General features: G+C 37.8%; 1 protein-coding gene across 1 annotated transcript; it reads left to right on the forward strand.

The window, feature by feature from the left end:
* Positions 1-47: 47 nt before the first annotated feature.
* On the forward strand, positions 48-17,332 carry DCLRE1A (DNA cross-link repair 1A). The gene is made up of 9 exons (XM_051799865.1): positions 48-1,163; positions 2,794-4,290; positions 5,947-6,080; positions 7,227-7,345; positions 8,968-9,111; positions 9,987-10,132; positions 11,169-11,323; positions 15,717-15,858; positions 16,489-17,332. Exons 1-9 carry the CDS (start codon positions 746-748, stop codon positions 16,653-16,655), a joined length of 2,922 nt encoding a protein of 973 aa, XP_051655825.1. The 5' UTR covers positions 48-745; the 3' UTR covers positions 16,656-17,332.
* The last annotated feature ends 925 nt before the right edge of the window (positions 17,333-18,257 follow it).

Consider the following 18,257-nt stretch of genomic DNA (forward strand, 5'->3'; position numbering starts at 1 on the left):
GCGGCTTCTGTGTTTGTAAGGTGTGAAAATTGAGATGCGCCGGGACAAAGCTCAAACCAGTAGTTTAAACGCTGGGATTTTTTCTTTTTTTTGGGGGGGATACTAAGGGAGGAGAGGAAAGCTGAGCGACAGCCACGGTGACGAACCTGCGGAAGCGAATGCGCGGCGGGGAAGGGGCGGGAGGTGCCCGCCCGCCATCCGCGGAACCGGCGGGAGCGCCGGGACATCCCAGGGAGCATCCCGGAACGCTGTGTGGGCACCGGGACATTCCAGGGGGCATCCCGGGATACTCTGTGGGCACCGGGACGCTCCGGGGAGCAGCACTGGGACACCTCGGCAGCGATTCCGTAGCTGAACTCTTCGTCGTTTTGTTTTTAAATCTTCCCGCTCGGGAGCGAGGTGTCCGGGCTGCCTCTCCCGAGGCCTGGTAGATGCTTAGGAGCGGGGAGAGCTGGAGGAAATGGCTCGTCCTGCAAGTCTTGACAGACTCGAGTCCTGTTTAACAGAAGTAGCAGATCTTCAAAGAGGAGCTCATTGAATTATTTTTTAGGATAGGATCCACCATGCTTTTGTCCCGTCACGGACTGCTGCGTGGTTTGTGGCCCAGTGTTGATTTTTTAATATGGGGTTCTGGGCCTTTTCCATATATAGTGAAGAGTGGAAGGAAGAGAAAATATATTAGCAGGAGGAAAGGCAGATTTGTGAACTGTTGCTTAAAAGAAAAGGGTGTATTTCCAGTGTTGCCATGTCTGAAGATGCTTTACTGGAAGAGGAGGACATTTGGGAATACAAATCTATTAGGAAGCAAAAGCATCAATGTAATTCACAGAGTGTCTCTACACCTGTGCAGGAAGTAAGTGATGGCAATGGTAAGCCAAAAAGAAAGAGAAATAGGAAAAAGAAATTCGTGGAAAAAACTGATACACCGCAGAAAACCAAGCGGAGATCACGGCCAAGTCAGGATGTGGATCAATGTAAAGATGACAGTAGTGTGCACTCCCAGGAAAGCGTGAGTAGCCTGACGGAACAGAGCTCACAAAAGGCAAAACCCGTGCATGATGGATACTGTCCCAGCTGCCAGATGCCTTTCTCTTTGCTATTGGTCCAGACACCTCAGTGGCACGTTGATGAATGTTTGGATACTCCAGGATCCATTGAAAAAGGTATGAATAGAGTAAAAAAAAAAAAGCCTTTGAAGAAAAGTTGGAGGTTTCTCACATAATGTTGCTTTAAACTTTGTTTTACATATTTAGCTCAAAATCTGACATAGTAGTTGGTATGATTTTTTAAACGTTGTTACTGATCAATACTGTTTTTGTAAAAAAATTATGCTGCTTTGTGAAGAACATGGAAATCTGACATGAAAATCTCATTTCAAAATCTAATCTCAAAACTCTGAGAGTAGTGATAAAAGATTCATGGCTGTTTATCAAGCTCCAGTTTTAGTAGTTCACTGAAGAAAAAGAAGGTGCATATTTGCCATTTAAATCTAAGGAAACCTGTTAAAATTACTAAGTCAGTGTCAGGAAAAAATCTTCAGTTACAAGGTGCTACTTTTGACATCAAGTTTCTTTGTCCTTATGTATAGATTCTATTATTCTGTATCCATGTTGTTACATGATTTGCCCAGTTGTCTGAGGACATCTGGAACCTGAAATATACTAATTTACTTGAAACGTTTGCTCCTGGTCCAATATGATTTAGAAATTTTATACAGAATTTTACATGAACAGTCTTGTATCATAACACAACACAGTTTTGTTTGGAGTTCTGTACAAGAGGAATAAAACTGACACATACCCATTTCAAAACTGATACATACCAAATTATAGTTCCATGGGGAAATACCATATCTGAACAGATTCAGGTATCCAATTTATGTCCTTAGTACACCTCGTAACTTTTGAAAATCAGAAAACATACAGTCAGGAAACTTGACTGAAGGCTGCTTTAGGTAATGCAGTCACTTTCCTTTTTACATCTTTGTAACTTTCCTTGAACCTTCTTCTTCAGAACAATGAAATGCTGATCCTTTAATGCTGATTTTGGCAGCGGTTTTAATTTAAGGCAGGTGTGTTAACACCTCACTGCCATCTTTTACGCCCATAATTAGCAGATGGAAACAACTTCTGATTGATTTATGCATTCACCTTAAAACCCTCAACAATTAAGCTAGCAAACTCTCAACATAAAAAAGCAGGAACAGCCACAGATTTTTTTTTTTTGGCATCTCAATGCTGAATATTTTTTCATGTAAGTAAATACAGGACTTTTTTTTTTAAATGTTATATGTAACCCAGCAGACAATTTGAAATGGAATTTCAGGTTGATTCAGAACTGAGATTTGTTTTGTTTTGAAAAAATTGAGCAGGATTTATTTGTTTATTATTTATATTTTAAACGTTTGGCCTTTTTTGGTGTTAATGCTCTGAGCTTGTTGCTTGCATGTGAGACAATTCTAAACTAGAAGGTATATGATTAAGCTGAGCACAGCATTGAAACAGGCTTAAGTATTCTTGTTGTTAAAGGGCTGTATAATTCAGGCATAGTGCTGTATTAGCTGCAGGAGCTGTTTGGTTTTAGGTTGGAAGCATTCTCATTTCTACCTGGCTCAGGGCAGGAGGCCTTGGCAGCTTGAAAATTCCTTTTTAACTTGTGCCTTCTGTCCTCCAATGGCTGTATTTATAAGAAAAAGCTATTGGGTTGTGTGTCACTTGTGATTTTTGTTTTAATATTTATGCCAGCTATATTTGCAAAGATATTAACATTTCATCTCTATTTATCTTTACACAGAGTGTCCTGATGGTTTGCTTTGTACTTCCACTATTCCATCCCACTACAAGCGTTACAGCCATTTTCTACTTGCAGCAAACAGAGCAGGAGATTCTCTTGTAAACTCTCCAGGAAACACTTTGGAGATGCAGATGACATGTTCTACTGCTGCAAAGCCCAACTGTTTCCCCAGTCATGTAAAAGAAATCTCACAGAATGAGAAAGCACCTAATGATACAAAACATGTCCCTAATGATGACTGTGTGTTGATGGTACAGAGTTCACCGCAAATGAAGTCTCCAAATATAATCAGTAAAAGTACTTCCTTGTTTGCAGATGTTCAGAAACCTCAACAGACATTGCTGCTTACACAGAACACAGATAATAGTTGTAAATTTGAATTTTTTGATTTTGCATCCTCTCAAGAAAGTGAAACAGGAGAAGATCTGTGTAGTCAGAAAGATGCAGGTCAGCCTAGTCTGCTAAAGTCAAAAGCGGACTTCAATGACTGTGAAATTTCTTACTCTCCACTGAGTACATTTGAGGAAAGTGAAGAGGAAGCTGAGGAAGAGGAGGAGAAAGTAGAAATGTCACAGGATAAATTATTCAAAGTGCAGAACTTGGAAGATGACTCTAGTTCTGAGGAATTTAAAACATTGGATGAGCTTCTCTTACAGAAGAAGCCTCAGTATGAGCATAGCAAAACAGGAAATTTTGTAATTAAAAAAACCCTCTGTGAGGAAGTAAATACATTGAACCACCTGGATCATCAGCAAGGGGTGGTAGCCAGTGGGTCCTCTTTTACTTCTAATTGTCAGGAGGCTGAAGAGCCAGGATTGATTTCCTCTGCTGCCAAAGCAGGTAACACAGAGTCAGGAGGTGCTGGTGCCTGTGCTTTGGATTCTGCATACATGAGTTTTGCTGAAACATCATCACTGCTAGGCAGAGAAGATGCTGGCTCCCTTCTGACACAGAACAGTAATGTTTTGAGGGAGCCAAGTAACATTTTAACTAATACAGATAAAGTGACTGCCAATGCAATTGAAGAAACAGCTCACCAGGAGAGTTTGCAGACAGTAGCGGAGAAAAAAGGAAATCTTAATACAGCTGCTGTGTGCTTTCCCAGCCCCAGCTCTAAGTCAGTGGCATCTCTTTCTTTAGCAAACATGAATGCTAAATCAAATCCTAGCAAAGAACTCAAACAAATGGATATTGGTGTTTTCTTTGGGTTAAAACCCAAAGCAAAAGACGAAAGTAAAGGAGAGATGTGTTTGAGTGAGAGAAAGCAGATACCAAGTTCAGTAACTCCCAATGGAAAGAGGCCTAGACAACAAAAAAGGAAAGCTGAGGGGTCTTTGGAAGATGTAGAAGAAGTTACAGAAAGTTCAAGTAAAAATGAAGCCATTGCAGAAGTAAGTTCTGGTGGCCGACGAAGGTGGAGAAAAAAATTTAAAGAATTACCTACTACAGGTGAAGGACCAAGAAAAAAATACTGCCCTTTCTACAAGAAAATACCAGGTAACTTGCTTTCCGTAGAGGTTAATTAATTTTGGCTAGAGTGTTGTATTTTTTTCTTAATTTTAGGCTTTGGTATTTTTACTCTTGATAACTACTTTCTTGAATTATTTTTAATAATATACACTCCTAATTCCTGAATTTAATCTTTTACATCGTTTCAGTTGTGCCTGAAAATATGGCTGTCAATAGCAATTACTTCCTTAGCACTAAGTGAAAAGAACTGAGTTTAATTTTGCATTTGAAATTCAATTAGAATAAGAAATATGATTTATTACAACTGTGAAAGCAGAGGAAGAAAACCGAGCAGAATAGTTTAGTTAAGAAAAAAGCCAAGAATTTCTCAGAACCTCCTCAAGCAGTTACTTAAATTACAGGATGATACTTCATATCCTCACAGTTCTGTTTACCACTGAAGCACTATCTTAGTCTTAGGAAGGTATTTGAAGAAACCAAATAGAAATACACTGGTAATCATAAGTGCCGGGCTGCTACTTGAAAACTGACTTAAGTCTTTGTGGGGCTACATCAGTGCCATGAGTGCCATGGGTTCCATGGGCTTAGAGAATGTTGCCTATATAATAAACTTGAAGAGCAGACTCCTGTGAGTACAGTGCAATTTCAAAGTTGCTTTGTTTTTACCTATGTTATCTTTGTTCTGAATTTTGTTAGTACGTTTGACTGGTTATGTTTGTATATATAATGGGATGTGTTCATCCCCGTGGCCTGGTATAATTCAGCCTCCCTGAAGTTTTGAGTCTGGTATCACTTAAACACTTGGGGATTTTTTGGCTTGTGATTTTTACTTAGCAGACTGCTGTGGTTTTTTGGGCTTGCAAATACTTGAAGTTCTAGCTGCAAGTACGTGAAACTGTTTCTAGTTCTCCTAGAAGATCTGGGAAATTTGTGTAACAAAATGAAAAATATTTAAGTGCCACCAGCTGAATTAGTTCTGTGCGCTGTTGGGTAGTTTTAAGAAAGTATACCCCAGTGTAAAAGGACCATTTGTCAGTATATTTGCATTTTAAAAAAAATACATTTGCAGAGATGCACAGGTGTCTTTATGCAACATTTTTATACAAACAGCAGCTCACTGAAAGCATACAATGGCAAATTAGGCATGTTTCATCTCAGCAGATACATTCAGAGACCCCAGATTGCTTGCTTAATAATGATGTGGTTGCATGCTTTAAGAGGAGTGTTAGCTGTAGAATAGTTGGAGAGTTGCAGTTTGATTGCAAAATGCATTCTGTTAAGCTGCAGTTACCTGTTTTATTTTGTGTTAAGATGTTGGTATTAGATTTCAGTCTATCTGAACTTTCAGAGATACCATCTAAATGCAGGTAAATGTGTTTTATTTACTTAACCAGTTGCCATCTGTATAGGATGGCAGCTAACCAACATATTTGGGAGGCCTGTGAAAGCATTTATATGTGGATACTATGTGAAATTTTATTTTAGTAAGTGAAAATCTCTTTTTGCAACTGTTCACTGATACACAAACCATGTTAATCTTTAAATGGCTCCTTAAACTGTGTGAAGTGTAACTATTACCTTTTAATTGGGAAGAAAGCAAGAAAACAAAAGCAACCTCTAATTAGAAACTGGTTCTGAGCTATAGGTGTTCACTGACTGGCTTCTCTTCCCTTTTTGCTGTAGGAACTGGTTTTACAGTTGATGCCTTCCAGTATGGAGAAATTGAAGGCTGCACAGCTTATTTCCTTACTCATTTTCACTCTGATCACTATTGTGGGCTAACAAAAAACTTCAGGTTTCCAATCTACTGTAATAAGGTAAGGTTTTTGAAGATTGTTAGATATTGTCCATTCTGCATGCAAATGGAACCACTTCTGTACTGATGAAAGTGAATAGAAGATCATCAGTTCCATTGTTAGGTCAGTTAGGCACAGTGGTTATGTACAGGGGAATCTGCAATTTGCTTGTAAGAAATCCTTACCCTGATTTGACTGATGATCAGTGAAACTTCCCTGTCTAGATACCATGCAAACAATCAGGTTTAAAAGGATCTCTAGAGGTCATATAGACTGACCCCCTGCACAATGTGGGTCTAACTTCAAAATTAGATCAAACTGCATGAAGCCTTTGTCAGCCAAATTTTGAAAATAGGCCAGATTTCACTGTTTCCTTATAACCTGTTGCAGTGCTTACCCACTCTGAATTTTTTTCTTAGTATACATTTGAAATGCCCCTTTTTGCAACTTGAGATTGTAGCTTGGGGTTTTTTTGTGTGCATCATGAAGAAGAGTCTGGCTCCATCTTCTCTATAACTCTACTCAAGTGATGGAAGTCTGAAATTAGATTCTGCTTAAGCCGTCTCTTCTCCACAATAAGTAAGTGAGTTGTTTTAGCCTGGTCCTCTGTGTCCTGTGTTTCAGGCTGCTGAATGGCCAAGACTACCATTAACTGTCATGTGTCGAACCAGCTTGATTAATCAACCCATAACTTAATCAACCCATAACCAGAGTTTGCATCAAAAAAAGTGTTTATCATTTACTCTGGAAGTTTCCTGGAATGCTTTTGTCCCGTGTTGCCCTTCCAGTAGGTGTTGGGGAGACTGCAGTCCTCCATGATAAGATCCAGGGGCCTCTTACCTGAAAACTTCTTCAGTTGTTTAAAGAAGGCTTTACCCACCTCCTTTTCTTGACTTGGCAGTCTGTAATATGTTATTCCCCCTTGTTTTCCTTCTCTCTGATTCCAATCCATAATCTGTTGACAGGCTTTGAAAAGTTTCTTAGGACAGCTTTTTTCAGGTTGCTTTCTAGAGGTGAAATGCTACTGAAAGGCTTGATTATGCCCAGGACCTTATAGTTTCTCTCTAAGCCAGACTGTCTGGCTTTGAGAGCTTTTGTTTCTGAAATAAACAGGCACTTCTTTTGGATTTTGTTCTTATCCCATTTTAAATCTTTTTCCTTTTTCAGATAACTGGCAATCTGGTGAAGAGCAAGCTTCGAGTCCAAGAGCAGTATGTCCACGTGCTGCCCATGGACACGGAATGTACAGTGGATGGGATCAAAGTGTTGTTGCTCGATGCCAATCAGTAGGTATCATTGCATTTGTTGTGGAAAATTTGTATATGTAGAACATTAAAGATAACCAGCTGTACAGATGCAGTTTATGTTTTCATGATCTTTAGGTTTTCAGTGGATCTGAGAAAGTAGGGATGAAAATACCTGACATTCGTGAGGTGGCTTAGTAACATGCATTTTCACTTCAGAAGCGAATTAGACATGTAGGAGCCTAATTTTCTTGCAAATAGTTAACTCACCTATTTCAAAAGCTATCTTCAAAAATGAAACTGGCTTTTTTGAATTTTAGTTTAACTTTATTTTGTTTTGACTACATTGTATTAACCATTCTGAGTACGTTGTATTAACCATTCATAGCTCCCTAATTTTATTTTGAGTACATTATATTAGCCACACATAGCTGCATAATTTTTATGCTTGTTGAGGGGTAGAATGATTTTTCTGATGGTCTGGACACTTTGTTTTTTGGTGTCTAGTTGGGAACATAGTAGATTTGATTATCAGATACCTTAGGCTTCTGTAACTTCAACTGACAATAGGGAAATCTCGAGCTAAAGAAAAATGTGGTACTTTAGATCCTTTGAGAGACACAACATTTTTAAAACTGAACTTCAAAGAAAAGCCTGTTGAACTTTGGAACAAGACTTCTGGATTTGGTGGTAAAGGGTGAGATTTTTGTCTGTTGCACTGGCACTAACTGGTAATGCTGGATTTAGAGTTCAGTAGCACCAATCCTGTTCTCTTGCCTTTCTGCCTCTTGGTACCTTATTTAGCCATAGGCTAGAGGAAAAGTCCCTTCCCTGCAGTATATGTATTGAAATGCAGGACTGTGTCACAGCTGGTTTGAATATTAGTTAGTGTAGGATTTGTCTGTAGTTGGAAAGATAAGATTCCATGAAGTCCTCTGAGAACCTTTTCTAGGAATGAAGGAAGCTTTGTTGCTTGTGTAATTTGGACACTTCTCATTTTTCCTGTTTGTCTCTCTGATCCTCTGCTTCCATTTAAAAGGCATATATACCTTAGGTACAAAGATCAGCTTCTTGGAGAGTTCACCAGTTCTGTCATTTTAGCTCTGATTCACGCCAGTTTTTCCTCTTTTGAGATTTCGTTTACCCTTTGCAGATGGTTGATACTTAAAGTAGTCCCATTCTGGTTTTCTAGTCTGAGCTCTTGCCCTTCAGGTATCCACTGCAGAAGGTGCAATGGATTTGCTGTTGCCAGCAAGAGAGTTTGTGTTCATAATCATGGAATTCTGGATGGAGAATAACATTTAAAATCTGCAAAGAGAATTTAAAAGAAAATACTTCAGTAAGTCCTGCAGGACCACAGTTGAATCTGCAGTAATACAATTCTCTTTCTCCTGAATAAGAATGCTGCTTCTCTTTGCTATGTTGTTTCCCGTTTGAATCAAGCAATAGAACCTCAGAGATTGGAACTGAGGCAGCATCTTTGTCGTACCTAGAAGATGGGGCTTGAGTGCTTTGCTGCTAAATTAGGCTGCATAGCAGCTGTGATTTAAAATGCTGTTCTGCATACCTTCCTGCTGCTGCAGGGTGGTCTATCTCTTAAGGCATTTTACCAGTGCAGAGAGCTGACGGAATTTGTGTGGGGATTGTTTGTTTGTTTGTTTCAGTTGTCCAGGTGCAGCAATGATCCTTTTCCGTCTACCCAGTGGAACTGTTATTCTGCACACGGGAGACTTCAGGGCAGACCCTTCCATGGAACGCTACCCTGCTTTGGTTGGTCAGCAAGTCCACACCCTGTACCTTGATACAACGTAAGTTGTCCTTAAACTGAATTTTTTTTTTAGTTTACCCCTACTCTTTTCAGTTTAGTGAGACTTTATACAAACCAAATAAATTACATTACATTACTGTTTTAACACTTATTTAGTGTTGAATAAAAACAGATATTTATTAAAATTTCATGTACGTGTAGCTTGTTCAACTGTTATGCTGTTACATGAGAGAATGAAAGTGGGTGGTGGAAAAGATGCTGAAGTATTTGCTCAGATGACCATATTATTTACAAGTGGTATCAAATTCTGGTGGTCAGAACTCAATGCAGTGTTCAGCTCTAAAACAAGGGCTTCATGGAACATTGATTTTTTGTGGATTCCACTCTGTTATGAAAAGAGGTGTGGAGGAATTCAAAGCCAGAAGAAAGCTAAATGGTTGAATCGGTTGTCCAGGTTTTCATTAGACCTTTCTCTGACTCATGTATATAAAATTGTTTTTCTGTGTGTGATGACTAATGCCCCGTTGCAGACTTGTCTTTCTGTTCCATATGTTTCTGTGAATGAATAATGCCTTATGTTATGGTTTCTGTGTATGACAAAAAATAGACATAAAGATGTAATTAGCATGTGATACAAATATCCAGCTTGAAAGAGCATTTGATATTTATAAAGAAGAAATTGTAGAATTCAGTGTCAGGAAGTGAATAGTGGTAGAGAAAACACTGGTATGCTCAGTGTAAAGTTTGTTGCAGCAATTTCACCTGGGTACCTCAGTGTTTCTAGTAAACTGAAGTTCTAAAGAAGAATAATGTCTTTTTCATTTATTGTATGCATGCGGTTTTGAGGGCCTTCTTGATAGTTTCAAATGCCTTTTGTCGTGTAACAAAGTGTTATAATTTGTTTCTCTGCCCCAGATACTGTAGTCCTGAATACACTTTTCCTGCGCAACAGGAGGTGATCCAGTTTGCTGTCAATATTGCCTTTGAGACAGTGACTCTAAACCCACGTACTCTAGTTGTCTGTGGCACTTACTCCATAGGAAAAGAAAAAGTTTTTTTAGGTATGTAAAAGAAGTGTGATGGATCAAATAACTAAATAAATATCTAAGCTAGGGTTAAAAGATCTCTTTCTTGAAGACATAACAAGTCGCTTAGTCTGAATGTTCAGATATTGTGTAAAGAAATTAAATATGTTTAATAATCTTACTGCTATTTCTTTAGATTTCTAGTCAATAAGATTTAGCTTTCTAAAAGAAACAGTTTTCTGCCGTGTTTACATACCCTCCCTTCTCCCCCTGAATATACTGTCAGCCAGTTTGGATACTAAATGAGTGAATGTATTTAATTGATTGAGGTGAGAAAATTACTGAGGGCAAATAAAAAAATAAATAAATGAGCTTTTGTGACATTTTTGTTGTTAATAATTTCATATCATGAAGAAACAGCAAAAAAGTAGTTCTTAGACTTCTGAGTTTTTCCTTTCAGGTTTATATCATGTATTTTCTTAAATCATAGCATCACCTGCGTTGGAAGGGACCACCAGGTTGCTCAGGCCCTATCGTAACAAGTTTTAATGAAATCAGTTTTAATAGAGCCTTTGCCAAACCAAAGCACACCTTTTCTGACTTAATGAAAATCTTGTGTTCTATGCTTCACTCAATTATAGCGTTAGGAACCAACAGGGTTGCCTAAATGTACACTCTAGAGCAGGCAGCTGTGTAGCATTTGTGCTTTTGTGTAAAATCATCAATACAAGACTTACCCTCGCTGAAATTTAGTCTGTCTTTAATGTGGGCTATTTGTCACATCTTCCAAAAACTGCATGTTTCTGGCATCTTTGGAATAAATACCAGTTCACCTCAGTGATGTTTTACCAAATAAATATGACTTAGAATTTATCAAGGTACTTCTCTTTCCAATTGTCATACAAAATTCTGCTACTAAAATGTTGGGGGAGAGTTTTTTAACAGCCATTACAGGTTTCTCTTCTTAATTAAAAATTATCTAGTAAAATAATCAGGAATATCTCCAAAATGAAAAAAAAAAAAAGAACTCTTATAATTTTCTTTATCTGATTTCTTCCCAATTATCCTAAAGCAATTGCTGAAGTTCTGGGCTCAAAAGCAAGTATGTCCCGTGATAAGTATAAAACACTGCAGTGCTTGGAGTCAACAGTTGTTAATTCCCTCATCAGTGTGGACTGGAATGGTTCTTTGCTTCATGTTCTTCCCATGATGCAAATTAATTTTAAGGTAAGTTCAGAAATTATTCTGAATATTTCAATAATATAACCAAAATATTTTGATTAACCTGCTATTAAACTTCTTGTGGCTTCTCCCAACCAGTGCTGTGTTTGGTGCTTTTTAATCTCTTGTCGGATCATATTTATTTAGTGTAGTTTTGACATGTAGCAATACATTGAAAATGAAATGCAATTAAACATTAATAACTTCTCCAAACATGATATGGTGCTTGTACAAGATAAGATGAGGCTTGTTCAAAGACTTGCTCTTTGGAGGCCTTTTTGAAGTAGATTTATGTAATGACTGCAGGGTCTGTCCTATTAGCAATTAATATATTGTGACATGGAGTCCCTATTTTCAGCCTTTTACCTGGTCAGATGTAGGAAAAGACTAAAAGGATTTTCTGCATGTGAGTCTCTGTTTTGAGGCAGCCTGTGAACGTGACCAACTTCCAAATCCGGTGTCTGGTAAAAAAGAAATAGGTTCTCTATTCTTCTCAGTCCAATTTCCCTGCATTTATAGCCATATTTTCATCTTTTAAAAGAATATTCACTCTCTTTCTGTGCTGATGATTTACATGGGGATAAGGTTCCTTGAAAATCAATGAAAACTCACACAGAAACAAATACATGCACTGTAGGACACCTTGTATATACACATGCTTTAGTTTTTCCACACACAATCTTCTCTACTACTTGTAGCAAAAGTAAGTAAACCATTTTATTTTAAAACATTGTTTCTTCTAAGTAGTTTTCAAATGCACATTTTGGTTGAGATTTGAGTGAGTTTTTGTTGTTGAGAGTTTTTGTGGAGATTTCTTAGTTAGGAAGGGTGACTAATTCTTGGGTGTTCCTAAATAGACTACAAAATACCAAACGGCATTAAGGTAAAGCAGCAGACTCTAGATTAAAGGTAACCTGTAAGAAGGAGGAAAACAGAGATTGTTTATGCTTTACAGACTTGGATTCATTTTCCTGTTTTGCTTCAGACCTGCTGTGCCGTCTCAAGCAAATCCTTCAGAGCAAGATGGTATTTAGTTGCAGGACTAGTCAAGGTCAGAGTTGACCTAAAAAGGAGAAAAAGAGGCTATATGATTTGGATGGGAGCTGCAGGAGATGGAACATAATATCTTAATGTTTTAACTTTGTTCTATAATGTTTTCCATGGTGGGGCAGAAACTGAGTAATGGAAATGTGTATGGATTTATTTTTAATGTGTTGTCTTAACTAGTAATATGTTTTAGTTTCTTCTGCAGATTTCTGGGTTCTTATGTGATGCTGCTGTCACCTGTCCCAGCATGTATGGCATACTTACATAGCTGACTTTCAGGGTGTGATTGTACCACAAGGATGTCTAGACAGCTTTTCTTCTCAAAGAGAGGCAGTTGTATCATGCAGGGTCTCACCTCTGAGAACAGGAGGTTCTAGGTGAATCTAAAGCATGACAGAAGCGATGCCTGGACCCTGGAAAGGGCCAGGAAAGATTAAAGGCACAGTGATCTAGTGGATTAGAGTCCTGATCTAACAGCAGGGCCCTCTGGACTGGGGCTTTGACCTCACATGTGGAGTTGTTGAATGTGGTCTTGTGCTGTCATTAGTAAGGTTGTGTCCATGTAAGCTGGGAGTGCTGTGTAGACTTCCAGAGTGCTAAACATCCAGTGGGGCCAGCAGCTAGATAAGTGCCTGGGTGGAATGTATTATCAGTAAAATGTGAAGAATATTAAATGCTTAAAGATGAGTTCATATGACCATTTAGCTTGCTTCTACACGTGAACTCAGCAAAGACAGTATTTTAAAAATAAATTATCTGATCACTTGCAATCCCGTTCTAGTTAAAGGACGGTGAATGATATCATCCTGCTTTTACAGGCCATGTAAATGTTGATGCCATCATCTCTAGTTGGATGGTTTTTTCGTCTTGTTGGATTATACAACATACATTTTTCTTGATTTACTGGCTCATTACTGGGAAAGCCAGATTTTTTTAGTGATCCTCATCACTAAATGCCAATGGTTTCATTTTCTTCTGGGTCTTTCCTGCCTCTTCTATTTGATCCTCAACCATACTCAAGAACATAATCCTACTTCTTAATTGGGCTAATTTCCTGCTCATGTAGTTTCAGCTGTGAACCTACAAATCCATGAAATAATGAATAAACTTTTTGTGTTGTTGTATTACTGTTGGATTGGGTTGTGTTCTTTATACTCTTTTGTGGGTTTTTTTCTATGTATTGCTCTGGCTTTCTTGAAGAGTTTGTTTATTAGGAGGTGATATCAAACTTTCTTCAGGTGCTAGCTTGGTCAAAAAGTGAGATGATATGCTGTACATTCATCTTGTGGATATTCTAAATGAGTAACATTCACATAAATTTTAAAAAATAGAAATTATGTCTAGTGAATTTTAAAGTAAAATATTTATAAAAATAAACCTTTCATTGCAGCAAAATTGCAAGTGGATTTGATATATAAAAAGAAAATATTTAAAAAAAAAATCAAAGAGATCTGATTCGTCACTGCAGTATTTGGTTGTACCCCAGTAAAATACAGGGGTTGCTGTATGTGCTGACAAATGGCTGTTCTTGAATAAACCAGATGAGTTTAAGTGGTCTTAGGGCTGATGGTAAATGAAATATTTAATCACGTTTGAGTCTTTTCCTACCTTATGGAATCTGTTTGTGCATACTGCTGGCTTTAGCAACACTGTAGATAACAGGCTGTCATGGTGATTGAAGGAGGTTGATTTAGCAATGAAATATGTTTTCCGTTTTAAAAGGATGAAGATTTAGAACAGTGTTGGCAAAAGCAGTAAAAGAAGAGATTGGAATGTGTATTTAAAGGGGACTTGTTATGAATAAACACCATAGTAATTTGGTTTGGGGAAAGAGACCATCTTTTCCAAAATGTACTCATGGTTCTTTTACAACAAACAATTTTTTTTAAGAGTCAGCAATTGAGGCTTCTGCCACAGGAATATGCAGTGGAAAATTTCAAGAGAACTTGTCTCTGTGGGTCTGTGAACCTCTTTTAGGTTGCTTAGCTCTGCAGTGTCTTGTACTAGGATTGAGGTGAGACTTTCAGAAGTGCCTGTGATCTAAATGCACAAATAATTTTTTATAAGATTGAAATTGCATCCTTAATGTGAATGTTGTACAGTTGATTTATAACAAAATTTGAAAGCAGATTAGCACTGGTTAATATAATAATCATTGTATTTGAAGTACTATATTTAGATTTCATTAGAGCAGGGGGAGCAAATATGTGAATAATTACCTTAAGCTCTGTTAATCTTCCCAAAATGAAGTGCGAAGGACAGTTAGATTGCTGTAGTTATACCTTTAATCAAGTGAGGACTGAACAGTTGCAGTGTATTGAGTCATGGCAGTGAGCCATAATTCCTGTTGCTGAATGAAGTGTGTGCTGTGGTAGGGTTTTGTTAGTCCTTTATGTGCCTTCTTTGATGGATTCTGTATGTTGCTACTGTACATTGTACTGAAGGTGTTTTTACATGTGGCAGTGTCACAGGCAGCTTTCTGCTGCCCTGTTTAATAGTTTTCAAGTGTCTGACACATTGGTTAGTGTTCTATCAACAGCCCATCTATCCCCCTCTGCCCTTCTCTTTTAGTCAATCTTTATTTTGTAATCCTCTTCCCCCTGCTAATAAAAAGTTTATGATTCTGAATTCTGTAACCTTACAGGACTTTGAAATGGAGAATGTGCCTTTAAGATTTTTATAGAGGACACATGAAATAGATTTTCTATTTTTAACTTGAAGTCATACCTACTTCACTTTATCCAGGAATAGGATTGTACGTTCCTTATGCCTGGAAACTTTTTCAAGTTAATTTTTTTAGAGTGAAAGGATGAGAGGTGGTTTCCTTCCTGTCATGAGTGGAAATTTGGTAAAGCATAGTTTAGTCGTGGACTGACTTGCTGCAATTTTTTTGGGTAGCTTAATTAACTCTGGGTGCTTCTGGGTGTAAACAAGCGTTGGGATCTCAGTGGCACAAATTAATCAGATGATTTTGCACTGAAGCAGCTTTCACCACATTCTGTCTCCCACTCAGCTGCAAGAGTGCTGACCTCCAGCTAAGAGGGGAAAATTAATGACTCGGGGAGCAAGATTTCTAAGAAGATGTGATTTTACCTTCTGTATTCTGATCTGTAACGCATAGCTGTCCTTATGCACTTAATTCAGATGAAGCAATTGAGATCTTCAGGGACAAGCTGGTTTGCAAATGTGAATATGTATCATTAATAATTTCAAGGCAGATGATATTTAAAATTAAAAAGATAATAACACATGAAAATAAAATGTAGTCTGAAGCCTCTCCATCATGAAATCTCCAATCTTTAGTCTAATTAGCTATTTATTGGGTTTAAGTATATGTTATTTTTTTTCACAGGGCTTGCAAGATCACTTGAATAAGTTTTCTGAGAATTTTGATCAAGTTTTGGCTTTCAAACCTACTGGGTGGACCTACTCTGATTCATGTCTTTCTCTGACGGATATCAAACCTCAGACAAGAGGAAACATCACCATATATGGTATAAGAGTGACAAAGATTTAACTTTGTGTGGATGCTTTTCATATTTTTTATTCTGGAAAATCCTACTGTTTTTTGTAACCACTACTTTTTCTGGTAACTCATCGAGAAACTGAACAGGTCTCTCCAGGAGAGATCTGTGAACTGAGTAATCAAGAACAGCATAAATGCAGATTTTTGCATACATTTTGCACCTCTCCTCCTCATGCAAATAAAGGCTTTCATCTGATACATGTAGAGACTGCAGGAATGGAGTCTTGGCCTGACTGATGCTGGTGGCAATGCAGTTCCAGAGCCAAGATTTCATTCCATGTCTTACTTGTTTCTGACAGACTGGGTCTTCCTCTCGGTTTTTATTGGTGGGTGGAGCTGAATCTCTTAATTTTCATTTAACCAGGTGATTGATGTTGCTCAGTTTGCGCTGATGAGTGACTTGGTGACTTAATGCCAAGGTAATTTTCCTAGAAGGAAAGTTGGGGGTTTTTGGTTTACCTTAGCTATAAACTTTAGATCCCAAATAAAAATTTAAAAAAACTTCTCTAAAGTATTTCTTAGCTGGAAAGTTTGCAAAGTGCTTTAGCAAGAAGCTAAGTAGACTGACTTAGTAGACTGTGATGTTTTTTCATTTCAGGGATTCCTTACAGTGAACACAGCAGTTACCTGGAAATGAAGCATTTTGTTCAATGGTTGAAGCCACAGAAAATCATCCCCACTGTAAATATTGGTGACTGGAGAGCCAGAAGCTTGATGGAAAAACATTTTAGAGACTGGATGATTGAGGACAGTGGGCATAAATAAATATAAGGAAGAATGTGTAGTTCAAAGGAGGTCGGCTGGAGTGGGAATTTTGAGTTCCTGTAAATTTTATTTATCTTCTTTTTCCACAGATCATTCTTTAGGGAGGACTAAACCGCTATTCTCTGAGGAAAGCTGAATTTGGAAAAAGAAAAAAAGGCACCTTGCTTTCTTGTGTATCCACTACTTTTTCCTCCCTGTAACTTGAATTTTATGCAAGTGCATATTTCAGGTTATTTTTGTCTTACATATTTTTCCCCATTCTTAATTTTTCTCAGATTATCGAGTTGTGCAGATATGTAATGCTGGAGATGAAACAGTCTCCAGGCTAATAATTTCTGAACATAAGTTATTGTAATGAAAGAGACAATACTGAGCTTATATCACATGCTGTCAACTCAGGCTTCAGAGAAGCTTGTTTCATGAGGCAGAACTGGCTATTGTGATTTAAATCTTGTGAACAAAACTTACCTTATGAGAGAGGATTGACTCGGGCTCTTGTAACAACATATGTACTTCAGAAAATGGTTTTTATAAAAGACATTGCTACTTACATTCTGCTCAGGATTTTTTGCTTTTTTAATTATCTTTTTTTAAAATAAAGAATATACATGGTGCCTGTGTGTTCTTTCTGAGCAACATACATTTCTCTTCAGTACTGTAGCTGCTAACCTAAGAAACCTGTCTGCACTGTCTTTGGTGAAGGTGCTGTTTATGTTGCTTGTCTAAGGTTGCTCCCGTGTCCTAGTAGTGCCAGTTCTCAGCCCCTGGTCAAAGCTCAGAAGGGGTTCCTTGCTGTCTAGTCCCCATTTGACTTTGCAGGGCTGTATATGTACAGGTTTGTCACTTGAATGCTGGAAAACTGAGAAAGGCAGACACAGTACTGGCATCTGAAAGGTAAACTTCACTTGGCATTTTTTCCCCTGAATCCTACTGGATTATCAGTGCCACTTTTTCTGTATCTGCTTGGTGTTTATGATACTGAAGTATGTGGTTGCATGCAGGCACACTACTAAAGTTTTAAGCGCTAAAATAAAAACAATTCCTAACTTCCAGGATTGAATCACATGTAAAAATCATCCCTCAACCCCGCAGAGTAGCTTGTCTGAAATCTTCAATGCCATTTTTTGTTGTGAAAACATTTTTTTAATGATCAATGTAAGTATAAACAGATCCCCATCTTTGAGTGAGGAGCTCTGTAACATGAAGTCACTTATTTTATTTGTCCTATGAGAGAAATAACTGTGAGAAACTGATGGAAAAAAGATTCTTTGTACTGAAAGAATTGTGAATCAGTATTTTGCTGACAAATACCATTGTAAACGCTTCAGTTTAAATTTTCAGTAGTTAAAGGAATCTGAAGCTTTTGTTTTACCTCATGCATTATGCTAGCTAGCTATCAAAAGAACTAGTAACTGTCTTGGACAGCAGTGCTCATTCCTAGAATTCCGCTCCTTTTTGGAGGTGTATGAAAAAGTATCTTTTATGGCTCTTGCAAACATCAAGCCTGAATTCATGCCTTCTACAAATCAGAGCAAATTTGGGGATTCTGTTTGGCAGGCAATTGATTCTAGAAGTTGAATCTTTAAGGAATTATGCATGGTT

This window comes from Manacus candei, unplaced genomic scaffold (assembly GCF_025592945.1).
Source record: "Manacus candei isolate 608988 ecotype Guabito, Panama unplaced genomic scaffold, ASM2559294v1 h1tg000050l, whole genome shotgun sequence".
Taxonomy (NCBI): domain Eukaryota; kingdom Metazoa; phylum Chordata; class Aves; order Passeriformes; family Pipridae; genus Manacus; species Manacus candei.